The sequence below is a fragment of the Mus caroli genome, unplaced genomic scaffold (assembly GCF_978045245.1).
Source record: "Mus caroli unplaced genomic scaffold, Mus_caroli_1 scaffold_3, whole genome shotgun sequence".
Lineage (NCBI taxonomy): Eukaryota > Metazoa > Chordata > Mammalia > Rodentia > Muridae > Mus > Mus caroli.
This window is the reverse complement of record NW_028227258.1, coordinates 66,711,779-66,739,071: the sequence shown is the minus strand read 5'-3', so window position 1 is coordinate 66,739,071 and position 27,293 is coordinate 66,711,779. Positions and strand designations below refer to the sequence as shown.

At 41.1% G+C, this 27,293-nt stretch overlaps 1 protein-coding gene across 2 annotated transcripts; it reads left to right on the top strand.

Annotated features, from left to right (window-relative positions):
- Positions 1-4,652: 4,652 nt before the first annotated feature.
- Positions 4,653-27,102, top strand: Tdrkh (tudor and KH domain containing). Of its 2 annotated transcripts, XM_029475471.2 has the most exons (14): positions 4,653-4,774; positions 16,596-16,745; positions 17,526-17,632; positions 18,510-18,699; positions 19,576-19,715; positions 19,805-20,126; positions 21,880-22,040; positions 22,173-22,345; positions 22,694-22,758; positions 23,076-23,227; positions 23,392-23,493; positions 24,112-24,208; positions 24,623-24,714; positions 24,878-27,101. In XM_029475471.2, exons 2-13 carry the CDS (start codon positions 16,622-16,624, stop codon positions 24,670-24,672), a joined length of 1,683 nt encoding a protein of 560 aa, XP_029331331.1. In that variant the 5' UTR covers positions 4,653-4,774; positions 16,596-16,621; the 3' UTR covers positions 24,673-24,714; positions 24,878-27,101. The 2 variants fall into 2 exon arrangements, with proteins under 2 accessions (XP_029331331.1, XP_021014381.1); XM_021158722.3 differs by having other exon boundaries at positions 24,623-27,102.
- The last annotated feature ends 191 nt before the right edge of the window (positions 27,103-27,293 follow it).

The window sequence follows — 27,293 nt, the reverse complement described above, 5'->3', positions numbered from 1 at the left end:
ACATAGATACACACACATGCACACACATAGATACACACACACGCATGCACACACACACTCATGCACACGCATAGACACACACACATGCACTCATGCACAATTAAATTTTAAAATATGTCCCTGTGGTTTATAATTTCAGTTTTTAATTCCTACTCTGAACTTCCATTTCATTTCTTGGTCTGCCCTCTCCCATACTGGACCTGGAAGATGATGGACCTTTAATCATGTGCCCTTTATAACAGTACTGGACATTATTCCTTGGATTTAAATATTCTACCTTCTAGCATTAAACAAAAATAGCTATAGTGGCTAACAAAATGACTTAGTAGGTGATGATGATTGCCACCAAGCCTGAGGACCTAACGATCCTCTGGACCTATTTGGTGGAAGGAAGAGCTAACTCTCAAGAGTTGTTCTGTGGCTGTTACACATGTACCACAATGCATTCAAGAAAGCATACACACACACAAACACACTTTCTGACTGCCATACTCACATCATACACTCACACACAACCTCACAACAAATAAACTAATTAAAAACAAATAAAATGTTTAAAGGGTAAACTAGAGACAGATAGCTCCCCAATTAAGAGTGTTTGCTGCACTTGCAAAGAACCTGAATTTATCCGGATTCATATGAACCTATCCATATACACATGAAAATAAAATATCTTTAAATTCCTATACTAATCAAAGCATTCAAATATCTATGAATAATCGTAAGACGCATGTAAGTTCTACATGATGAAAACTGTAAAACACAACAGTGAGACATCCAAGACATAAATTTATGGGAAGACTATAGGTTACAAATACAACAATGTTCCTTTAATCTAAAGATATGTGATTCCAATAAAAAATAACATTAGCAATAAAACAGAAAAGCAAATTATGGACAATTTACACAATGTACTAGGACACAGTAAGAATAATAAATAGGCAAGCTTTATATACATTAAGCCCAACTCTTGCTTAAGTAAGTCAAACAAAGGAAGCTAGACACAAGAGAGTACATATTCTGAGATTCCCTCTTGAGGAGAGTGGTGGCAGGAAAGGGCTCATGGGTAGCTTCTCGGACATAGGTAATGTTTCTTCTTGATTTGGTGCTGGTTACAAAAGATAACCCATTTTTTAAAAAATGTATATAGAAAATGGCCATATGGCAACTCCTACTTGTAGTTCCAGAACTCTTGAGGGTAAGGCAGGAGGATTGCCTAGAGTGACTTCCGAGCCAGCCTGTGCTACAGAGCAAGAGCCCATCACAAACCAACAAACTGTGCATTTATCAATTGTACAGGTACTATGAATTTTTTAATTGTGTCAAAATACATAGCATGTATTAGTGACATTAGAATATGAATAGATCATTGGAGCAAACTAGGCTTAAAGAGAGGGCTGGAGAGGTGGCTCAGCTGTCAAAAGCACTTGCTATCTCTTGCAGAGGACCTAGGTTTGATTCCTAGCATCCTCATGGTGGCTCACAACCTTCTGTAACTCCAGTTCCGGGGGATCCAGCACCTTCTTCTGGTCTCTTCACACAGCAGGATTACACACAGCACACTGATAGACATGAAGATAAAATATTTGTCCATGAAATAAAATAGACTCAAAGATAGGTAAGAATTTGAGTAGTATAAAGGTGGTATTCAAAAATATAGAACATATGAAAAGTTGGATAAAACAAAGTTGTACATCTGTCTCACATCTTTATTCCATAATAAATTCCAGAAGAGTCAAAAATTTATATGTTCAAAAATACAAAATGTCTTTTTTAAGAAAAACAAGGGTTTTTAAAATAATTTTTAGTAATGAAAGACTTTTCTAAATGATATGAACCCCAAAAGTTATTTTTAAAAATGTTGATAAATTCAACTACATAAAAATTACTGGAGCTGTGAAGGTGGTTCAGCCAGTTAAAGGCCTACTCTGTAAACGTGAAGACCTAAGTTGGGATTGGTGCACTCACATAAAAAGCCTGGGGCAATGGTCTCGGGAGTGAAGGATGAGGCTGGTCTTTACAGCTCACTGGCCAGCTAGCCTAGCCTAAACACTAGTTCCAGGTTCAGTGAGAGACTCTGTCTGGTATTATGTTTTGTTTTTGTTGTTGTTTTGCTTTCTGAGACAGGATTTCTCCGTGTAGCCCTAGCTGTATAGAACTCACTCTGTAGACCAGGCTAGCCTCGAATTCAAAGATTACCTACCTCTGCCTTCTGAGTGTTGTGATCAAAGGTGTGCACCACTATCTCCCAGCCTGGTTGGTTAGTTGGCTGGTTTGCTTGTTTTTGAGGTGGAAAATGATTGAGGAAGGTGTCTGTGTTCAATGTTTGATCTCTGGCTTCACACACACACACACACAAAGCTCTTGTACAGCAAAACCATAAACAAAGTTTGAAATTACATAGAATAGAGGCTGGAAAGATTGCTTACCAGTTAAGACACTGATTGCTAACTCTCTAGAGGACCCTGGTTCAGTTCCCAGCACTCACATGACAGCTCACAACCACTTGTCACTCCAGTTCCAGTGGATCCAAGCCTCTGTAGGCACCAGGCACACACATGGTACACATATATGCATGCGGGCAAAATACTCATAAAAATAAGATTTAAATAAATAAAAATGGAAAACAGAGTTAACTTGAAAAAGAGGGAAGAACTTACTTCTAATATATGTACAGTGAATAACTATTAGGATTTAGTAAGTAGTAAAATATTAACAAAGCATGTAAACAACTTGCATAAAGTACAATTGCACTTAAACACATTACATGCAGACTTACAATAAATGAAATGAAAATCAAAGTTGCAATGACATGTTAATTTCTATTATTGGGTTATCCAAAGAAAAAAAATCAGGCTGTGTGACAACATATGATGTCAGTATGCTAGCAAACAGGTCCTTTTCATGCATGCCTGGTAGGTGCAAAACTTTTTAAACTTCTGTGGAAGGCAATATGGCAATACTAAATCAAAGCCTTTTCAAATGTTGCTAACTGAATAAAAACTGGAAAAAATGTTTGTGGGAAAATCTTTGCAAAGCTGTGTACATTCAAATGAAATAACAAGGCACAATTCTTTGAGCTAATGTTTGCATTCCTAAGTATTTAGCATGGGGATAGTCATTTAAAAGCAAAATTAATCTGAGCATGGTGATACATGCCCAGGTGCATCTCTGTAAGTTTGATTCCAGCCTCATCTACAAAGAGAGACCCTGTCTCAAAACAACAAAACAAAACTGGTCCACACAAAGAGTTCCAAGCCATCCAGGACTATATAGAGATACTGTGTCCTATAAAAAAAAAAAAAATTAAAGTGCAAAGTGAAGTGTGTTTAAAAGTAAACATGTTAAAAGTTCTGGTTAAATACATCTTCTATATCCCTGTCATATCTTGAGATTTAACTAAGAGTCAGAAAGGTAGTTGCTTTGAAACACTTACTAACATATATTAAAAAGGAAGTTATAAAAGTATATCTATAGCATGTTTCCAGCTGTGTAAAAATACATTTACATGTATTTTAAGTGTGGGATGGCTTGTAAAAAATTTCCCAAGAAACTGGTTGTACTGGTTGCCTCTGAAGGGACATTTTCTTCAATAACCTTTTGTTACTTGTGAATCTTCTTGAAAGTGCATGTATTATTTATCCAAATATATATTTTGGATGACCAGAAGGCGAGCATGTTTGCAAGCCCAGCTACTCAAGAGCCTAAGGGAACAGAATTTGAGAACAGCCTGGACAACATAGCAACATATAACAGTAATAGTGGTGGTAATAATAATAATAATAATAATAATAGGAAATTGACCCAAAGACATCTGAATGACCAGACACAATGCTATGTTCACTCAACAAATGTTTAATGAGTGTTCATCAGGCGTCAGCACAAAACATCTCCTGGAGACTGGGAGCGACTCTGCCCTCGCCTCAAAGTGAAGGTGGTAGCAGGGCCAACCGTTCCTAACGGTTCGGGAACGACCCAGGCGGCGGCTGGAATTCAGTTTTTCAAGCAAACCGCTGCCTGCCAAATCCTCCCCCTTCCACAGGTCCACAGCCCGGGGCAAGGCAGGGGGCCCCTGCTGGGGCGCTCCTCCCATAGCTGCCTTACCCAGGTGGTGGCCACGGTGACTTTCGGTCCACGTGGCGTGTGCAGCGCCCGCCCCCATTTCACTCCTTTAACATAGTTGATTTCCTGTCCCCTGGCTAAGATGGGGGTGGGGGTCCATCCAGGCAGAAATTCTTAACAGATAAAAGTGGCGCCGCAATCGGGAGGTGGCTTCCCCCAAGGCTGCTGGCCGTGGAATGACTCCGTAGGACTCGGGACACCCACGAGTGATCCAACCCCCCCACCCTCGGAGCGCCAAAGTCCCTCGCGGCTTAAGGCAGCACAACCTCCTTAGAGGAGGACCGAGGACTCCAGAAGCCTCTAATTGGCTGTTTAATTCTCAGCAGGTGCAAGCTCCATTAAAAGCATCGGCTTCCCCGGGCTCTAACTGGCTGCGGACGTGGGCGGGCTTGGACTTTCATCCGGGTAATTGGACTTCAGCGCGCACCAGCCACGTCGCTCACGGCAGTCCGCAGAAGGATTGGCTGCGGCGGAGGAGCGCGATTGGTCAGACTTCAAAGCGAGCGTTGATTGGTGAGGATGCACTGCGGGGGCGGAGCAAGCGGCTGCTGAAAAGCGACCCGCTAGGCGGCTGCGCTGAGGGAGCGACGGGGCGGCGGCGGCGCGGGTGAGGTGCGAGGCGAAGCCCAGAGCGCGCAACTCTGGAGGAGCGGTAAAGGCAGGGCGCGAGAGGGGAGTTTGGGGTGTGGGAGAAGCAGAGCGGTAGGGACCCTGGCAATTGGAAGGCCGAAGCGCGGGACTGAGGGTCGGGAGGCGTGGGACACTTGGGGGCTAGGAGCGAGGCCCTCGCGGATCACCGCGTGGGGCAGCTGTGCTGGGAGCTAATGACCAGACTCAGATCAGGGGCTCGGGGCCGGGGAGCTAGGCCCCAGGATTGATAGGACGTTCACCACAGCTCTGCACTCCTAAACCGGCTCTCTTTGAAACGAGGGACCTTTTATTAATCTGCCTTTTACCTTCCTCAACTTAGTCCAGTGGCTGTTTGTAGCTGCAGGATGTTTTGTTATCTTTTAGTGACGGAGTCTGTAACAGTCAACTGGTTTTGAACTCAAAATCCTCCAGCCCTTGCCTCTGAAGAGGTGGAAGTGCAGTACAGGCCAGCACCAGAACACTCTAGATTGGATTGATTGTCTATCAATCTTCCTTTCTCAAAAGTTAGTAGGTTGATTGGTTGGGTGGGTTTTGTTTTTTTTTTTTTTTTAAGGTTTATATATTTTATATATGTGAGTACATCGGTGCTGTCTTCAGACACACCAGAAGAGGGCGTCAGATCCCATTACAGATGGTTGTGAGCCACCATGTGGTTGCTGGGAGTTGAACTCAGGACCTCTGGTAGAGCAGTCAGTGCTCTTAACTGCTGAGCCATCTCTCCAGCTAATTGGTTGGTTTTTGAGACATCATCTCTTGTAGTCAACCCAGACTGGCCAAGAACTTGTCCTGTGCCATCCTTAAACTGCTGTTCCTTCTACCTCCACCTTTCAGGTACTGGTATTTGGGGGATTAGACACCTGGCTTCTTCACCATCACCACTCCCAAACAGGATTTCATGTCACCCACAGTGGCCTTGTACTTGTTATGAATGAATTTGGGCTCCAGTTCTTTCTGTCTCCACCTCCTCTCTGTTGGGGTTATATGCATGTGTTGTCACACCAGGCTCAGACCGCATTGGTGTTTTAAGTAAAATCCTGGTTGGTTTGCCTGATTTGAGTTCACTGGCCTATCCCTTATGATATTATCATTTAGTAACACACTTAGCACAAATGTACTTGTAATATCTGGTTAGATTTGCCTGTTGGTTCAAGTGGATATCACCCAGCAAACCTGTCCTCGTCACAGGCATTTACCCTGTGACATATACTCCATCCACAAAAATCAGTGTTTTCTGGCATACCATCTACCAGGTGTCCCATTCAGAAACTTTAAAACTAACTCCTTGACTTTGCCCTCTACCTTACCATAAATCAATTGCTAGGTCTTCAGTATTTGTACTACCAATTCATGCTCTGGTTTTTCTATTATTGATACATGCACTAGATATCTATTGGTCTGTTACTACTACTTTCAGTTCATTATTCTCATAACAGAGTCATTAACCAAGAATTACAGGGGCCAATAATGGTTAATGAAACAAAGGGAAACTTGATGAAGTCAATCATCAAAAATGACGATTGAGACTAAGAGAGAGCCAACTCCACAGAATTGTCCACTGACCATCACACTTCTGTCTTGACACACAGTTGTCAAGAGAACTGATTCCCAAATGTCCTCCAACCTCTGTATTCATGCCAGGACACATACTTGCATGGACATAAACAAATGTGATTAAAAAGCAGCCTGACATGTGCTGAGAATGTAAGTTTGGGACACTGTGAAAGTCAGGACTTAGGAAATTTGGATGCAGATTCAGAAAAATATCAGATATTCTTAACTATGATTCTGATAGTTTCAAAACTGAAAACTAGTGCTATGGGCTTCTATAAAGAGACACTAATGACCGACCTTCAGAACAGTTATTTCCCTTGCATATTCTAAAACTGGTGGACTAGTTATGTGATCTTAAGGAAAATCTTTTTATATTTCTAAGCCCCAGTTTCCTCAGTTTTAACATGAATGGAACAAAAGAATCTTTTAAGATCCAGCCCAGTTCTAAAATTGATTCTACACCATATAACATGAATTATGAGATCAAATGTAGCATAAAAAAAGAACATGAAAATACATTGAGCTAGACATACTTTGATTTTCCTCTAGGGTATGCACGCCTCCCTTGTCATCCAAAAAGTTCCTTGAAAACAGCTAAGTTTTTCTTGTCTGCTATGTTCTCAGAACTAAGTTCATATTGGAACTCTATATTTATTAATTTGAGTAAATTGGCAAGAGATAAATATATAGTATCTTTTTCTCTGAGATTAATTTACTTTTATTTATGTATATGTGTGGATGACTGTGGAGGCCAGAAAAGGGTGTCAGATCTCCTGGAGTTAGAGTTACCTGATGTGGGTGTGGGGATCAAATTGGGGACCCCTATAAGACCAGATGCAAATGTTTGTGCAGGATTCTGTGGTTGCTGTGGGGGTGCTGGAGCTTGGGACCTTAAGACACAGGCTTGGGATCCTACTATTAAGCTACACTTCCAGATGCAAATTGTAATACCAGTAGAAAAATAAAAATCCACCTCTAATCTCTTTACCAGTTTGTATTTGCTACTGGCAGTGAGATTTCCATACTAGTCTCTTCTCTCTCTTAATTTTTTTTTAATCTAGGTTTTTAGGGGGAGCACATATCAGTTTTATTGCAGAGTGGGTTCTGTATTGATGAGTATGTTTTTAACCTTACTTAGAACAAAAATTATTTTTTGAAGTTGAAGACATTTTAATTTTATATGTGCACACACCTATATGCATGTTCATATGTTCATGGGCGCATATGTATGTGTAGATGCTAGAGCTTGTGAAAGCCTAAAGTTGACACTCAAGTGTCTTCCTCAATTTCTGTTTTATTTATTGAGACAGGTTCCCTCATTAAAACCACCAATTCTGGTCTAGTCTAGTTAGCCAGTTAACCCTAGGGATCCAGTCTTTGCCTCTGAGGCATAGGATTGAAAATAGCCACCACTTGAGATCACATGGGTTCTGGGAATCCAGACTCTGATCCTTGGGCTTATAGCATTTCCCCAACCCAGTATTTTTATTATTATCTGGGTTGAATTTTTATTTTATTTTTTTTTATGTTTTCTTTTTTTTTTAATATTTTTATTACATATTTTCCTCAATTACATTTCCAATACTATCCCAAAAGTCCCCCATAGCGCCCCCCACTTCCCTACCCACCCATTCCCATTCTTTTGGCCCTGGCATTCCCCTATATTGGGGCATATAAAGTTTGCAAGTCCAATGGGCCTCTCTTTCCATTGATGGCCGACTAGGCCATCTTTCGATACATGTGCAGCTAGAGACAAGAGCTCCAGGGTTCTGGTTAGTACATCATGTTGTTCCAACAATAGGGTTGCAGATCCCTTTAGCTCCTTGGGTACTTTCTCTAGCTTCTCCATTGGGAGCCCTGTGATACATCCAATAGCTGACTGTGAACATCCACTCCTGTGTTTGCTAGGCCCCTGCATAGTCTCACAAGAGACAGCTATATTTGGGTCCTTTCAGCAAAATCTTGCTAGTGTATGCAATGGTGTCAGCGTTTAGAAGCTGATTATGGGACGGATCCCTGGATACAGCAGTCTCTAAATGGTCCATCCTTTCATCCCAGCTACGAACTTTGTCTCTGTAACTCCTTCCCTGGGTGTTTTGTTCCCAATTCTAAGAAGGTGCACAGTGTCCACACTTTGGTCTTCATTCTTCTTGAGTTTCATGCGTTTATCAAATTGTATCTTATATCTTGGGTATCCTAAGTTTTGGGCTAATATCCACCTATCAGTGAATACATATTGTGTGAGTTCTTTTGTGATTGTGTTACTTCACTCAAGATGATGCCCTCCAGGTCCATCCATTTGGCTAGGAATTTCATAAATTCATTCTTTTTAATAGCTGAGTAGTACTCCATTGTGTAAATGTACCATAATTTCTGTATCCATTCCTCTGTTGAGGGACATCTGGGTTCTTTCCAGCTTCTGGCTATTATAAATAGGGCTGCTATGAACATAGTGGAGCATGTGTCCTTTTTACCGGTTGGGACATCTTCTGGATATATGCCCAGGAGAGGTATTGCTGGATCCTCCGGTAGTACTATGTCCAATTTTCTGAGGAACCGCCAGACTGATTTCCAGAGTGGTTGTACAAGCTTGCAATCCCACCAACAATGGAGGAGTGTTCCTCTTTCTCCACATCCTCGCCAGCATCTGCTGTCACCTGAATTTTTGATCTTAGCCATTCTGACTGGTGTGAGGTGGAATCTCAGGGTTGTTTTGATTTGCATTTCCCTGATGATTAAGGATGTTGAACATTTTTTCAGGTGCTTCTCTGCCATTCGGTATTCCTCAGGTGAGAATTCTTTGTTCAGTTCTGAGCCCCATTTTTTAATGGGGTTATTTGACTTTCTGGAGTCCACCTTCTTGAGTTCTTTATATATATTGGATATTAGTCCCTTATCTGATTTAGGATAGGTGAAGATCCTTTCCCAATCTGTTGGTGGTTTTTTTGTCTTATTGATGGTGTCTTTAGCCTTGCAGAAGCTTTGTAGTTTCATGAGGTCCCACTTGTCAATTCTCGATCTTACAGCACAAGCCATTACTGTTCTATTCAGGAATTTTTCCCCTGTGCCCATATCTTCAAGGCTTTTCCCCACTTTCTCCTCTATAAGTTTCAGTGTCTCTGGTTTTATGTGAAGTTCCTTGATCCACTTAGACTTGACCTTAGTACAAGGAGATAGGAATGGATCGATTCGCATTCTTCTACATGTTAACAACCAGTTGTGCCAGCACCATTTGTTGAAAATGCTGTCTTTCTTCCACTGGATGTTTTTAGCTCCCTTGTCGAAGATCAAGTGACCATAGGTGTGTGGGTTCATTTCTGGGTCTTCAATTCTATTCCATTGGTCTATTTGTCTGTCACTATACCAGTACCATGCAGTTTTTATCACAATTGCTCTGTAGTAGAGCTTTAGGTCCGGCATGGTGATTCCACCAGAGGTTCTTTTATCCTTGAGAAGAGTTTTTGCTATCCTAGGTTTTTTGTTATTCCAGATGAATTTGCAGATTGCACTTTCTAATTCGTTGAAGAATTGATTTGGAATTTTGATGGGGATTGCATTGAATCTGTAGATTGCTTTTGGCAAGATAGCCATTTTTACAATGTTGATCCTGCCAATCCATGAGCATGGGAGATCTTTCCATCTTCTGAGATCTTCTATAATTTCTTTCTTAGGGTTGAATTTTTATACCTGGATGCAAATTATAACAAACTATATTTACTCATTCTTAAGCAGTTTTCATTAAAAACTACATTTTGGCCTGGTATAGTGGTTTATATACATGCCTATAATTCCAGCACCTGGAGGCAGAGGCATATGGATCTCTTGAGTTTTAGGGCAACCTGGTTTACATAGTGAATTCCAGACCAGCCAAGACTATATAGTGAGACCCCTGTCTCAAAATATGCACACACACTATGTTTGAGTTTAGTTTTAAGGCGGAGCCTCCCTGTGTAGCCCTGACTGATATTCAACTGGCAGTCATTCTGGCTCAGACTCCCAAGTGTTAGGATTGTAGGAGTATGTCACCTTGCCTGGACACATTATATTTTGTACTACTATATCATAATACCTAGAATGACATTGTTTAATTTTTATCATCTATAATGTTTTCTGCAAGTGGTTATTAATTTTTTGTTTTTTGTTTTTCCAGACAGGGTTTCTCTGTGTAGCCCTGGTTGTCCTGGAACTCACTTTGTAGACCAGGCTGGCCTCAAACCCAGAAATCCACCTGCCTCTGCCTCTGCCTCCCGAGTGTTGGGATTAAAGGTGTGCACCACCACGCCCAGATGGTTATTAATTTTTGAATTGAAATGGATCAAAATAAAGGATTATATACTATTACCCTGAAAGTTTAAGTAAAAGGAAAGTTAAGAATCTTCTGAAATCACTTAAGACTTTTCATGAGCAAATAACAACTCAACTTTAGGTGATAGGTTAAACTTTTCAGGTAGATGTGTACCTTTGTAAGAATGAGGTTATTATTTCCTACCTTAAAGGTTATATTAATATTGAATAATGTATATAAAGTGACTGAGACAGTAGATCCTCAGCACATTTATTTTTTAATCTTTGTGTTCCTAGTACCACAGTAGTATCTAGCACATGGCAGTGCTTAATGTGCTTAAACTGCACTAGTAAAGCTAGTAGCTTAGAGAAAGCAGGATAGCAGACAAATACTATAGATGGAGTAGTGTGACCTACATCAGTCAATACTAGGAACCCCTGAGGCTTCAGAGAGGTAATATTAAAGATGAGACTTGAAAGGATAGAACTTTGATAGGGACACTGGTGAGGCTAAAAAGACACAGGTGCGTGTCAGAGAGATATATGGAAGTAGATCCTATTTTCATAGCAAATACAGAGTAAGAATATGAGGCTATGAAGATGTCAAACAAAGATCAGACCACAACCTATCTTTCATTTCATTAAGGAATTTACACTTAAGCACATTAAAATTTTTTAAAAATTGTATTCATTCAAAAAATGTTGGTTGGTTATTGTATGCTAAGCACTGAAGAAGGAAAGAAAATGTGTACCCTTGAGGGATTTACATTATTATGTAGAGATGAGAAATAATCTTGCAAGTTATCAAATAATTTTTAATCATAGCAATATGGAAAACTACTGGAATGTTTTGAGAGGAAACATTTCTTGAAGCTTTCTAGCTTTGAGGATAAGCTGAAAGGATGATGGCAAATGTGGTGATATTGTTAAGCAATTGTATTACTATAAATATAATTCTACACATACCATGGTGCTGAGAATTGAACTATGCCTTGAACATTTGAGGGAAGTACCACTGAGTGACATCCCAGCCTCATACAGTGTTATAGAACAGAAGACTAAAATGTGGTCAGAGTGAATAAATGTTACTGACAGCTGAGTGTAGTGGCAGAAAACCTATCCACTTAGGATGCTGGGATAGGAGGATCACAAACCCATCCTGAGCTACCTAGTTCTATGCCAACTACCTAGCAAGACACTGCAGAAGGAAGGAAGGAAGGAAGGAAGGAAGGAAGGAAGGAAGGAAGGAAGGAAGGAAGGAAGGGAGGGGAGGGGAGGGGAGGGGAGGGGAGGGGAGGGGAGGGGAGGGGAGGGGAGGGGAGGGGAGGGGAGGGAAGGGAAGGGAAGGGAAGGGAAGGGAGGAAGGGAGGGGAAGAGAAGAAAAAGAAAAAGAAAAGGGAAAGAAAAGAAAGAGAGGAAAAAGTGACTGGATTCAAACCCATAGTTTAGGAGGAAATTTCTAAGTAGATCTACAAACTGGGGAGTTATGAGACCATAGATGGGATTTGAAGCCATTAATGAAACTTGATGAGATCAGCCAGGAAGTGGGGTAGAACACAGAATTGGGAAAAGAGATGGGTTCCTGAGACACTCCAATATTTGGAGGCTTAAAGACAGATAGAGAAGGAACTGCTAAGCAAGACTTATGATATATCAACCAAAAATGAGGTTAAAAATCAAAAGTCTATACTATTGGGAAAGCCAAATGAAGAAAATGTTTTTAAAAAGAGGCTATTGCAGGCCTAGTGGTATAGATAGGCCCATAATTCCAGCTGTTGGGAGGCAGTGATAGTATAGATTCAAGGCTTCCCTGGGCCACAGAATGAGTTTGAGTTTAAGGCCAATTTGGGTAACTTAGCAAGAGCCTGTAGTCACAATTCTGGAATTCTGGTGTTTTTTAAATACATATAAATATAAGAATATACTTTCATTTTAATCCCAGATGTGAGGATATGGGGCTGCTTCCATGCAGCTGACTATAATTTGTCTCATTCTCTAGCAAAGGCATGGTTTTGTCAGCTGCAGATAGTTTCTACCATTATGAGACATTTGGAATTCTGAGAAAATTTCAGAGGGTATATAAATGCTAGGACCCCTAGAGATGGGTTTAGTAGTTATTGGTCATTCAAGGGGGCTAGTTGCAGTTTGTTAGTAATCAAAGAAACAAAAGGTATTAGAAAAATTAGATTCAGGGATCTCTCTCCCTTCTTCCTCTCCCTACCCCTCCCTCTTCTCCACTCTCCTCTCCCCCCCCCTTCCTGTCTATCCTTATTTCTTTCCTAGATGGGGGTGAAACAGGATGGGGCAATAAAGGGTGGGGAAAAAGAAGACCTCCCAAAGAAGCAAAGACCAGCTACAGACCCTTTGAAAACATTTTAAAAACCAGAAGGCATGAACATGCTGCACACCTGTAATCCCAGCAGTTGAGAGACTGAAGCAGAAAGTACCTCAAGTTCAGGACCAAGCTGGGCTACAGAGAGACCAGGGTCAACAAAGAAGTGAGATTGGGAATATAGCTCAGTAGTAGAACATACACCCAACATGTGGGAGGAAGGAGGAGAAAGAAAGAAGGGAGGATGGGTAGCTTGTAAGGACAACTGCCTACCATCTATGAGTTCCTAGTGGGGAAAAGGACAAAGAAAAGGATATCACAAACTATACTAGATACTGTAGCAAAGTCAGGTAATAGAACTGAAAATTGATCTTTGAACTTAGCAGTACACTTGCTGGTGACTTTGATGAGCAGTGGAAAGGTATTCAAGAAGAGAAAACAAAAGCAAGGGGGCAGGAAAAGAAGTTGGGGGAAATAATACTCAAAATGGAGTTTCTTTAAGAAAGGAGAATGTTGGGGCTGGCGAGATGGCTTAGCAGGTAAGAGCACTGACTGCTCTTCTGAAAATCCTGAGTTCAAATCCCAGCAACCACATGGTGGCTCACAACCACTCCTAATGAGATCTGATGTCCTCTTCTGGGGTGTCTGAAGACAGCTACAGTGTACTTATGTATAATAACAAATAAACCTTTGGGCCTGAGCAAGCAGAGACTGAGTGAGTGGAGTTGACCGGATCGAGCAGAAGTCCTAAAAACTCAATTCTCATCAACCACATGAAGGCTCACAACCATCAGTACAGCTACAGTGTACTCGTATATATATGTGTGTGTGTGTGTGTGTGTGTATTAAAGTAAATCTTTAGGAAGGAAGGAAAGGAGAATGTTGTGGGGCTGAAGAGATGGTGCAGCAGTTAAGACTCAAGTTTGGTTCCCACATCAGGGCACCTCAAAACTGCCTGAAACTCCACCTACAGTTTATGACCTCCTTGGATACATGCACACATATAATTAAAATATTTTTTAAAAGGAGTTCAAGACCATCTTTGGCTACATGAAACCCGGTCTAAAAAGAAAAGAGAATGAAAGGGTGGGGATGGAGAAGGAAGCATTAGAAAATTGAGATATTATGAAGCAATTATGAGACTTTAGACATGTGGGATAAGAAATTGCAGTGGGGGAGATAATCGTTGGACAGCAAAGTGAAGTGGAGTCAGAGACTCACAGCAAAGCTAGTAAGAAAGCTAAATGAGATCTGATGTGCCTCTGAAGTGGAGCAGGTGAGGCACTGTGGGAATTTTTAGGCTGTAGGTAGCAATTGAAGCTACAGATGTCAATGAAGTTGCCTAAAGAGAGCAGTAACATTAGCAGTGTACAGAAGGCCCGGAATGACACAAGCCCCACACTCAGAAAGACCCTGCTAGACAGGGAAACAAGCTAAGAACCCAAGGAAAGGGGTGTAGAAATGAAGGAGAGATTTTCGTAAGAAGTAGCTGCCTTGCTGCTGTAGCAGAGACCAAGGCTTCATACAGGTCATCTGGTTTAACCTGGGAAGTTCTGGGGAAGAAGCTTAGTAGAGCTCCATTTTACTGCTGGTTGTGCAGTAAAAAAAAAAGGCAGATGGTGGCCAAAGAGATGGCTCAGTGGTTAAGAGCTCTTGTTGCTTTTACAGAGAACCAGTGTTAAGTTTCCAGCACCTCCATGGTGGCTTACAACCAACTGTAATGCCACTTCCAAGAGATCAGACACCCTCTTGTTACCTTTCCAGACAGACACTTGGACTCACGTGGTGCACAAACATGGAGGCTCTCAGATGAACACAAACTAAAAATAAATCTTTTAGAAGGAAGAGGAGGAAAAGGAGAAGGAAGAAGAAATAAAGGGAGGAGGAAGACAACAAAGAAATAGAAAACAGATGCAGTGAAGCTAAACAAAGACTACCTCAAAAAAAAAAAAAAAGTGCCAAGACCTTTACTGGACATAAAATGGCTCTCTTGCAGACCACAGCTTCTGGAAAGGCCCAAAAATATAAAGAATTTTTAAGTAGTTCAATATGAAATCTAACTATATGTGGGTTTTTTCACTGTTAAATATTCTATTTGATGCTGTACATAAACCACACAATGCTTTTCAAGTCCTAAAAGGCAGCATCCTTTGACAGGGAATTTAATTAAATCAGCATCAGAGACACTTGCTTCCTGGTGTTTAGCCACTGCCTGAAACAGGAAGATGAACACAAACTGAAATACAGGTATCTTTGCCTCGGTTCTGAGATAGTGAATTTCCCCAGTATTTAAACATAGTCATATGCTCAATTATAGAATTCTAAATATAAAACCATTCAGTAGGTGATGCCTCCATCTTTGTGGAACATTGAACGTTACTAACTAAGTCCAATCCTATTTTGAGAAAGGAAGAGCAGTGGAGGTATTTATGCATCTGGAAGTGTTATTTTTAAGAAGGTAACTTCCAGTTTACTACAAGTCACTTTGACTTAAATTAGTAAGCTGTCTGATGGGGATGTTGTTATGTTACTATCTGTAATTATGATCTGTGTTATGGTGAATGAATTAAATTAAAATCCATGAGACATTTATTTTGTAATAAGGCAGTGGAATGGGAATGACTTGTTAATGGCCTTTTTAAGATAAGCTATTAGGTCTGCCCTTTCTCCCTTCTTTTTTTTTAATTTTATTTTTTTAATTAGGTATTTTCTTCATTTACATTTCAAATGCTATCCTAAAAGTCCCCCATACCCTCCCCCCTTCCCTTCTTCTTAATACCTGTGAAGATTCTTCCACCCATGGATGTATTTTTTGGGATTCAGTGTATCATTTCCCAGATGATGCCTTTGTTTTTGTTGGCATCTGTGTAAGAGACTCCAGCAGCCTAACCTGCAACCCAGACAGACCATGGGAGTTTGGTCCAGTCTTATGCTTGCCTCCCTTTCCACAGTGTGGCACTGGGCACACTTCTGAACAAAAAATCTTCTTGTCTTTCTCAACATCACCCATTTTTAATTTACTCTCAGCTACTCAACACCACAAATGCCCTGACCCAAAGATAGACATCCTGCTCTCTACTATATGTGGTTTTTTTTTAATTTTTTATTTCTTTGTATTTAAAAATAATTTAATGTATAGTTCTTCAGAAAAAAAGTGAAATGTTTGTCCATATTGTTTCATGTACCTTAGCTAACATTTTTTAAAGTACCCTGAGACATTTCCCATGAAATAGATTTTTTTTTAAAACTAGGGCTTTTGAAATGGGCAGTAGTGTTTTTCTTCCTTTCGTTCTTTTATTCTATTTGTTGTTTTTGAGACAGGATTTCTCTCTGTGTAGCCCTGGCTGTCCTGGAACCAGCTCTGTACACCATTCTGACTTCAAACTCAAGAAATCTTCTCTGCCTCTGCCTCTGCCTCTCTGCCTCTCTGCCTCTCTGCCTCTCTGCCTCTCTGCCTCTCTGCCTCTCTGCCTCTCTGCCTCTCTGCCTCTCTGCCTCTCTGCCTCCCAAGTGCCTGAGTTAAAGGCATGCAGCACTACTGCCTGACCTAGTGGAGTTATATGTTTGTTTTTGTTCTCCAATATAGTGTGTTCTCATTTCTCTCTTCCAAGTAGACAAGTGGCAAAAATACTACTTCTTGATTTGTTTGTTTCAGGATGTTAAGTCAGAGTACAGCAGAAAATGTCCACTGAACGAACTTCATGGACAAACCTGTCCACTATTCAGAAAATAGCCCTGGGCCTGGGAATTCCAGCAAGTGCAACAGTTGCCTACATTCTGTATCGTCGATATAGGGAAAGCAGAGGTATGTGGTGAGCGTGCAGTGCTTGCAATAATATTCCATCTCCTTTTGTTAAACTGAAATGAAAACTTTATTTGCCACAACAGTACTATTTGTCAAAAATATAATTGGTTTCCAGTGAGAAATATGAAAAAAGTTCTTTCTTTCTTTCTTTCTTTCTTTCTTTCTTTCTTTCTTTCTTTCTTTCTTTGTTATTAGAAAGCTAGTATATAAAGGGAACTCATGATGTCACTGACTCTTTCCCATACAAAACCAACTATGTGATTTTTAAATATATACTCATTCTGCTGCTTCTCTCCAACTGTCAGATGATAGGCAGCAGCTGGACCTAAAGAACAGGTTTCAAAGAAGTGACTAGTATAAAGTGAGGTTTTAGACTAATGAAAGCCTCAGAAAACTCCTAGCCCTCACTGTTCGTAGAAGTCATGTCTTAGAGTCACATCCTACAAGCTCACAACTTTTACTCTCCAGAATCATCTTTTCCCTTATTAACATCTGAAATAGTATCCCAAAGAAAATGCCAAATGGTCTTTGGAAGAGGGCAGGTAGAGTGCTGGGAATTGAAATTTCTCCCTGTATGCACTGTACCCTTCCCTTTAAGCTATACACCCATCCCCAGCTCTGGTCTTTTGGGACCTTCTGACTCACATTCAGTTGCTATGTCTTTCCTTGTGGTTAAGAGCTACAGTCTGTCTCTTAGATTAGGTCTCTGACAGCCTGATTCAGGGGAGGGATAGTAGTAGCTTTAGCATATTTAAGTCTGGTCTGTTATGGTCTGCACAGAAGAGAGATTGACATTTGTTGGAGAAGATGACATTGAGATAGAGATGCGAGTCCCCCAGGAGGCTGTGAAGCTCATCATTGGTCGACAAGGAGCCAATATTAAACAGGTAAGTGTGTGAGCAGGCTAATAGCTTTCCCAGGCATCAAATCTATTTCTTGTCTCCTTGTTTCCTTCCTCTGACCACATTTTCCAAAACACCCATGATACACATATTTTTAAAAGAAAAAATACAGGGACTTACTAAGATAACTGCAATGTTTTTCTTTTAAAAATGAGAACTTTCAGCCGGGTGTGGTGGCGCACGCCTTTAATCCCAGCACTCGGGAGGCAGAGGCAGGCGGATTTCTGAGTTCGAGGCCAGCCTGGTCTACAGAGTGAGTTCCAGGACAGCCAGGGCTACACAGAGAAACCCTGTCTCGAAAAACCAAAAAAAAAAAAAAAAAAAAAAAGAGAACTTTCCTCAGATGGTAGATGACTAAGCTTGAAATGGTATTTGATTGGATGAATCTTAACTTGATATAGCGTGAATATTTTTATTAGGTAGTCAATGAGCTTCCATTAAATGACAGTAATGAATTGCTGCCTACATATTCTTCCATCTTCCATTGTTCAGCTGAAATGTCAAGAAAGGAAACTCTTTTCGCTGGGAGTGTGGGTCATTGGTAAGGTAGTCACTAGCATTGGGAGGGTTGCGGCTGGCTCCACAGAGAGGGAGAGAATGAATGAATATCTATTTGCTAATCCAAACAAAATTAGAGAGCAAACAGATGTAATCACAGAGAGAAATGATTTTAAATTAACTATCTGGATTGCCTTTGTCACTAATTTTAAATTATAAATACAAATAAATAAGGGCCATTAGTAGTCTCTTGATTTAGCTGAGGCTTATGGCCAGCACCACCTGTCTCCCCGGAGTTTAATGGAATGTCCTTAGCTAGTGCCAAAGTGAAGTTCTTTCAAGTGTATGCCTCCTCTCTCTACAGTTGCGGAAACAGACAGGCGCTCGGATTGATGTGGACACAGAGGATGTAGGCGATGAGCGAGTGCTGCTTATCAGTGGGTTTCCTGTTCAGGTGTGCAAGGCCAAAGCAGCAATCCATCAGATCCTGACAGAAAACACCCCAGTGTTTGAGCAACTCTCAGTCCCTCAGAGATCTGTGGGCAGAATCATAGGTACCACTGGACAGCCTCCTCTGCTGTTTGCTTTATTCTTTACCTTTGCCTGTCTTTTCTGAGGGTTTCCTGGCCTCCCCTTCAGCAGTTAGGAAAAAAGACACACTTAGTTCAGAGCTTTACTTTTTTTTCAGAACTGGTGTTGGTTTTTTGGTTTTTTTTGTTTGTTTGTTTGTTTGTTTGTTTGTTTGTTTTTTTAAAAAAAGAAAGAAAATCAAGAAGCAGTATGATCAGAGTCTTTCAAACAGGTTTGTATGGGTCAGCAAGGTGGCTCTGTGAATAAAGACACCTACTGCCTAAGCCTGATAACCTGAGTTCCATCTGGGGCCCCACATGGTGGGAGGAAAGAACCCAGTCACCCTCTGACCTCCACACATGTGCTATGGTACACTCTGGTCCACACAAACACACACACATGTACACAGAAAATAAAGATTTAATTTTTTAAAATAGTCTTTTATAGGGATGCTGAGATGCCCAGAGTACCCTAGACTTTTGAAGACAGTGGTCCAGAGAGTACCTGTTATGCTTTTCCCTGGCCCATTCTTTAGTGCTGCTATTAGAGACGATTCTGAAACACCCTATGCCATGTGTCTTACAGATGAAAATCTAAAGTATAGTTGCTTTGTAGCCAGAAAGTGAAAATGACTTGAAGTTAATCTATCTGAAGCATAAGTTTAAATAAAATGGTTAAAATAGAGTCTTATATTCTCTTTTCTCCTGTAGTTATTTCAGTAGCTCCTTATTCTCATTTACTGTCTTACATTCTATCAAACTGGTTATGACCCTACTCCTTTCTGTAACATGGAAAGTAGTGATTTCCCTTATAGTGATTGTTGGCCTTGAAGAAAGAACAGTTTTTCTGTATTAATGTAGGGAGAGGCGGTGAGACAATTCGTTCTATTTGTAAGGCTTCTGGAGCCAAAATCACTTGCGACAAAGAATCAGAGGGAACCTTACTACTCTCACGACTTATAAAAATCTCAGGAACACAGAAGGAAGTGGCAGCAGCTAAGGCAAGTATACCTGAGAATAAGGGTGACCCATCTGGCCATCCTGTCAGTATCTGACTAACACAGAACTAACCCTCTCTTGTTTTCCACAGCATCTGATACTGGAGAAAGTTTCAGAAGATGAAGAACTTCGGAAGAGAATTGCCCATTCTGCAGAAACCAGAGTCCCACGAAAGCAGCCAATCAGTGTGAGAAGAGAGGAAGTGACAGAGCCTGGTGGAGCTGGAGAAGCAGCTTTATGGAAAAATACCAATTCTAGCATGGGACCAGCTACACCCCTGGAAGTTCCTCTCCGCAAAGGAGGTGGTGATATGGTTGTTGTAGGACCAAAAGAAGGTTCCTGGGAGAAACCTAATGATGACAGCTTTCAGAATTCTGGTGCCCAGAGCAGTCCAGAGACGTCCATGTTTGAAAGTATGTAATGAAGAGGAGCCTATTAACCATATGAAAGACAGGAGTACTGGATTTAACTGGTTTAAAATAGGAAACAATTAAAAATTCTGTTTTTGTGATTTCATCTCTGTCATCATAGATAATGCCTTTCTGGTAATATTTTACTTAGCTTAATACCAAACATTAATAAATTTTGAGTACAACTAACAAAAAAAAAATAAGATAGAAATATGTTGACAAAGGAAACAGATCTGAGTAATACATCAAATAATTAAATTTTATTATATCCTCTTTTTTCACATATTTTATGTGTATGTATGTGTGTATGCGCCCTCATGCATGTGCATGTGTACATGCATATGTGTGCATGTATATGCTGTGCCCTATGTGTATTCATGCAGAGATGGGATGGAATGAGTGTCCATACAAGTGCATGTATACATGTGCACGGGAGGCTAGAGACCAGCTTTTCGTGTTGCTCCCCCAAACCATTCACCTTCTTTTTTTTTCAGACAAAGCCTCTTCACTAGGACCTAGGGCTTGCTGATTAGACTAGACTGACTGGCCTCTGAGCCTCAGGAATTCCACCATCTGTGCCTCCCTGGCACAGAGGTTGGGATTACAAGCATGTGCTACCATACCCTGATTTTTATGTGGGAGCTGGGGACAGTCCTCATGCTTGCATGGCAAGTACTTGACCAACTGAACCATACTTTTTTTCTTAAACACTTACTTTAAATCATTTTTGCTTTATCTTGAGAAATTTCATGAGTACACAATATTTCTTGCTATCTAACATTCCCCTGTGCTTCCCCAATGTATCTTCCTCCCAGCTTCATTTTTTTATAATCCATACATCCAATTAGTGCTACCCATATGTGTATGAGTATGGGGCCATCCACTGGGGCTTGGGTAACCTATGAGTGGCCACATTCCCAGAGAGAAGTGACTCTCCATCCCCCAGCATCCAATAACTGCCAATATTTCCTCAGCTAGGCATAGGGCCTCAGGAGCCCTCACTGATCCATGCTAGCATTGTAACTGGCTTGATCTTATGCAGGTAACCACAGCTTCTGTGATTTCATGTGTGCAACCACCTTATAAATCCAAAAGACACATTTCACAACTTCTTATACTCTGGTCCTTAAATTCTTTCTGTCCCTCATTCATGGTATTCTCTGAGCCTGGGTAGAAGGTGGGTTTGGGGTTGTGTAGATCTCCCATTTGTTGCTAAGCACTCATATCTAGGCATACTTTTTTGCATAAAAGTTCTCAGCCCAGTTTTTGTTGCCTGTCTCATTACTGTTTCTAGATGTCATTGAAGAATGAAATGGCCATCGGTTTCCTCTTCTATGCAAAGATGCTAGCTTGAACAAGAAAGGGCAGAGCCCCTAAAAGATATTAATGGGCTTGCCTAGGTTCACATAATACATCCCTGGTAGAATAATAGAATCTGGAATGAGAAGAATCGCTGCCTGTGTACTTTTTTATTGATCCTGCCAGACTTAACAGATGGAGGCTTAAGCTTCACTTTAATTGATGCCTCATTTGAGTACGTGGAGAATGATAGTATAAACCTAGTTACAGAAAGGCATAGACGATAACTCGGTACCTTTCTTCAGGACATTTTTGTATGATTGCCAAGTTGTCTCTAACCATTTCTAAAATGGTAAACAGCCACTGAGTATTTGACTCTTTCATCTCCCTGATGCAGTCTCCCCATTCCAATCAAAGATGGTACTGATACGGTCACCATCCTTACCCCTGTGTTCAGTTCCCAGTCCTGACTTCAGTTTCCATGCTGATGAGTACCTAGAAGTCTACGTTTCTGCTTCTGAACACCCTAATCACTTCTGGATCCAAATCATTGGTTCCCGCAGCCTGCAGCTGGATAAGCTTGTCAGTGAGATGACCCAGCACTATGAGAATAGTCTGGTGAGTTGCCACAGGGAGAAAGCTAGTCTGGGGCTTTTTTTTTTTCACTGTAACATATTCTCTTCCTCTGTTCTTCTGTTTATTAGCTACAACTTCATAATAACCCCCTCGACTTCCTATCCCCACAAATAGCCTGAAGACTTGACTGTGCATGTAGGAGACATTGTAGCAGCACCTTTATCTACAAACGGTTCCTGGTATCGAGCCCGGGTTCTTGGAACCTTGGAAAATGGAAACTTGGACCTCTACTTTGTTGACTTTGGAGATAATGGAGATTGTGCACTAAAGGATCTCAGGGCTCTCAGGTGGGTTCAGAAGCCAGTATGGAATCTGCTAGGAACCCAACTGTTGTCTTACTCCCGGCCATAAAGCTGTGAGCTATTGGGCGGGTGCAATGGCTCAGTGGGTAAGAGCACTGAGTGCTCTTCTGAAGGTCTCGAGTTCAAATCCCAGCAACCACATGGTGGCTCACAACCACCAGTAATGAGATCTGACGCCCTCTTCTTGTGTGTCTGAAGTCACCCTCAGTGTACTTATGTATAATAATAAATTCTTTAAAAAAAAAGTTGTCGGCTATTGGCACACTTCATCAAGAGAATTTAGAAGGGGACATATGGTATCTGGGATTCTAATTTCAACTTCTTTGATTTTAGGAGTGACTTTCTAAGCCTCCCATTTCAAGCAATAGAATGCAGTCTGGCACGGGTTGCCCCCACAGGTAAAGCAGTCATGCCATCTATTGATTTTTAACTCCAAATGAGTAACTTTCATACCACACATAAAATGAATTCTCACGTTCCCAAGCTTTTTGAGTTTTGGAAACTCTAGTGCCTTTTCCTTATCAGCACTAGAAAGCACAGAAACTTGCTTGGCAGTCAAATGCAAACCCACCAGAGAAGAACATAACTATATTTCTGGGAAGAATAATGTAGTTTCAGTTTCTCTCCAGGCTGTATTCCTATTCTTACCAGCACTGACATACTCTTTTCTGCTCTGAGGCTCAGCCCCCCCCCTTCCCCTATGATCTTTTTCCAGGTGAAGAGTGGGAAGAGGAAGCTCTAGATGAGTTTGACAGACTCACTCACTGTGCTGACTGGAAGCCCCTGGTGGCCAAGATTTCTAGCTATGTCCAGACTGGAATCTCAACTTGGCCAAAGATCTATTTGTATGATACCAGTGATGAGAAGGTAAGGGTGGGGCTCATACACTGCTTACTGTATCATCCATATCTTCAGTCCCAGAAACCCTTACCTGATATCACTTCTACTTTGGAATATCTGCTAACCATCTCACCATATTTCAGTTGCAAATTTGCTCTCCCTTACAAAAAACATTCATTTTTCATTTTCAGAAGCTTGATATTGGGCTAGAATTAGTTCGTAAAGGGTATGCAGTTGAACTTCCTGAAGACATGGAAGAAAACAGAACTGTCCCAAATATGTTGAAGGACATGGTAAGTCGTTGTCATTTAAGGTGCATCTTCCAGGAAAGTCTAATGCATAGGGGCACAATGAAAGTGTGTAGCCATAATATTTTATCAGTTTTACAAGATTTTAATGAGTTTTTCATATGTATGTGTGTGTTGCCTACATGTGTATCTTTATACCACTTGCATGTAGTGCCTGAGGAAGCCAGAAGAGGGGTTTGGATCCCCTGGAACTAGACTTCACAGTTGTAAGCTGTTGGGAGGTGCTGGAACTAAACCTGGGTCAACTGGAAGAACAATACTGTTAGCCTCTGTGCCATCTCCATAGCCCTTAACTGTATTTTAATCGTGTGTGTGTGTGTGTGTGTGTGTGTGTGTGTGTGTGTGTGTGTGCCAGATGTGTGAGTATCCAAGAAGGCTAGAAGCATTGGATCTCCTGAAGGTGAAGTAACAGGAGATTGTGAGTCATTTAACATGGGCTGGGGATCTATCTCAAGGTTTACTTCATTTTCCAGGCTGATTAAAAATGTGATTAAAGGCATCATCTTTCTCAGCAGCCAAAAACTGCTTTAACCAATACCTATGATCAAAATAATAGGCCACCAGTCAAGATACTCTACTTTTTCTCTTCTTCCATGTCCTAAGGCCACAGAAACAGATGATTCTCTTGCAAGCATACTCACTGAAACAAAAAAGAGCCCTGAAGAGATACCACATACCCTGTCCTGCCTCAGCTTGTCAGGTATAAACAGCGGTAATTTCATACAACATCTGTGAAAAGTACCTTTTCTGAGTCTGTCCATATTAGAGAGGTTAAATTGAAAGTTGGTTCTGGGATTGGGGAATGTGGCTTGGTTGATAGAGTACTTAACTAGTATTCACAACCCCCTGGATTATGTTTCCAGCTGAGTCTGACACACTTAGGAGAGGGACATAGACCTATAATTCCATCATTGGTGAGTGGAGGGAGAAGTATCACAGGGTCATGGTCATACTCAGCTACATAGACAAGTTGAGGCCAGCCTACACTCCATGGGATCCTATCTAAAACTGAAAACCACTTGGCTCTTAGGAGAACCACCCATTTTTCTCCTGAGCCTCACTAGCAGTGCCAGTTAGAATAAGGCAATCTTGCTTCCTTGTTTCTACTTGGTAGAAGCTGCCTCTATGTCTGGTGATGATATCCTTGAAGACGACTTATTCTGAAGTCTGGGCTTCAGCTGCTGGACCAGCCATCTGCTTTGCTGTGTGAGTGGTGCTGTCATCTATCTGTAGCAACAGGAAAGTAACGGGGATGACAACACCCTCTTCCCTGTGCTCCTACGTGTGTCCGCTTCTCTGCGGCATCTTTAATGCAGCTTAACTTGCTCTCAGAGTCCTTTTAAGTTTCTTGTGTCTATGTCTTTGGCAGGATGTGGTGCCAAGAGAGAGGAGTCTATGATAGAGATCCATGAAGTCCTTTACTTCACATGGTGTGGCTTGCTGTGGATCAAATCCATTTTTTGTTTAATTGGATCTACCAGAAAGTGACAAGTGGAGGCAAATGGAGACAGATTTCTCCACTTCACTCCTCTGGTTCCTCCCCTATCTTTCAATGTTTGAATGCCGTATAATTCCCAGCCTCTCCATATCAGGTTCAGTTCCCTCTGCCAGTAATAATTTGCATTACTGCTGGGCTATGTTTTTGAGGCTGAGAAACAGCCAAGGTTTGGGCATTGGAAGTGATGATTCTGCAGATTTCTGACTCGACTTATCAGGTGACTGTAGTTATAGGAAGTATTTGGTGGAACCAGAAGACTGCAGTTATCAGGAGATAAGGCAAAATCAGCATAACTATATTTAAAAGCCTCATAAAAGGGGAAGAGAGTACTACCTCTCACCCACAGTTGCCGAGGTTATTGGAGATGGGTTTTTTGAAACAGTCCTCCAGCTTTCTTTGTGAACTTCAGTTAAAATACAACTAGAAGGGAGAAGTATCTTAGGAAATATGTAAACATGTGTTACAAATATGTGTCTATGTATACACAGAACTAGAGAGAAAGAATGAATGTATAGTTCTGCTTAAATAATTTGGGGAATGTTTGCTAAATAAAGTTCTCAAAAATTATCCAAAAACACATACTCAGTCACAACGTGGAAGTAGGCCTGTGGGTAAAGTCTCTCCTGAGTAAGCCTTGGTAGTAATTGCCAGCACCTCACATACGGAGGCATCTTGAGACGAATGTCCTTCCCATACAAGTATTCACACTCTTCCAGTAAAGTCACTGCAGAAGTCCACTACTCCCTCAGAACCATAACCAGTTTCAGCTATATACACAAACCTGCTTACACTGTAAGAAAAGGCCTGTACTAGGGTTCTAGAAGTGGGTCTTCACTTTACTTCTAGCGCCTTTCCATTGCTGACAGTAGTGCAAGACACCACTGAGACTTGTGACAGTACTTAGAATTAAATACAGAATGCACAGTGATATAACAAATGAACTTTAGGAAACAAGGCAAGGTGAACTGGGAAATCTAAACTGAACACATGGATGCCTTATATAGGCTTCTCTAAACTCTAGTGTTAGTAGCCATGCCTGGTGTCCCAGACCTATACCCAGCCTTTGAAGCCAGTGAGAGAGTGTGAAAGTTCAAGGCCATGCCTAAGCAACTTAGTAAGATGCTATCTCAAAAAGAGGCTAGGGATGTAGCTCAGTGGTATAGTGTAGCATGCCAAGTTAGCAGAAAGACATCAAGGAAGGAGTAGTTTGAGCATCTCTTATACTCTAGAGAAACCTAGACAGGCCCCTATTAATGTTCCAAGTTCTGGCTGTAGTGAACCATTGAAGTGTGTTCAGCCAGGCATTGGAGTTACTACACAACAGACTCTGGAGGCCATTTTGTCTCTAGTTTCCTCGGTGCTCTTTTCCCTCAGGGATAGAGGTCATAAGACCTGCAGTCAATTCTGTAAAAAGCCTATTAAAACCAATTGTGTGGGACTAGAAAGATGCTCAAAGGTTAAGAACACTGTCTGCTCTTGTAGAAAACCTAGGTTCAATTCTCACCACCCACATGGTGACTCACAACCATCTTTTAATTCTAGTCCTAGGGGACCTAGTTCTCTCTTCTAACTTCTGTGTGCACCAGGTATGCATATGGTGTACATGTATACATGTAGGCAAAACATTCATGTACATGTCTAAAATTTGAAAAGAAAATTTAGAAGTAAAATATGGTACATACCTATTCTCAGCACTTGAGAGGTTTAAGTGGAAAAATTAACTTAAGGTCTGTCACTGCTACACAGTGTATTTGAGGATAGCCTGGGCTACGTGACACCCTGTTCCCCTCCCCCCCCCCCCCCCGCAAAAAAAAAATCCCTATTTTTTAATGTGCTCATTATTTCTTGTCAGTTTATATCTCATCCTATGCTGCTTCTGCCATTTTTCCAGCACTTTCTCTTGTCTGGTTGTCTGAAATGCTCTCCTGTTACCTTATAATTCTTTCCCTTAGGATGTACGTACTTCCTCTGGTTTTTTCCACATCAAAGAGAAGGAATTGGTATATGTTTCCAGTTTGAATTGAAATACATAAATGCATCCTAGCAAAGTTTAGTCTGATTTTTCTAGTTGAATTTTTTTTTTGGTTTTTTTGTTTTGTTTTGTTTTGTTTTTTGGGTTTTTTTTTTTTTTTTTTTTTTTTTTTTGGTTTTTCGAGACAGGGTTTCTCTGTATAGCCCTGCTGGCTGTCCTGGAACTCACTTTATAGACCAAGCTAGCCTCAAACTCAGAAATCCGCCTGCCTCTGCCTCCCAAGTGCTAGGATTAAAGGCATGTGGCCACCACAGC

What these genes read in the sequence shown, in the direction of transcription:
- Tdrkh (XM_021158722.3), top strand. Translation starts at nt 16,622, where the DNA reads ATGTCCACTGAACGAACTTCATGGACAAACCTGTCCACTATTCAGAAA. An exon ending in TCGATATAGGGAAAGCAGAG is followed by an intron (nt 16,746 to 17,525) that starts GTATGTGGTGAG and finishes TGGTCTGCACAG; the next exon opens with AAGAGAGATTGACATTTGTT. An exon ending in GGCACGGGTTGCCCCCACAG is followed by an intron (nt 22,759 to 23,075) that starts GTAAAGCAGTCA and finishes ATCTTTTTCCAG; the next exon opens with GTGAAGAGTGGGAAGAGGAA.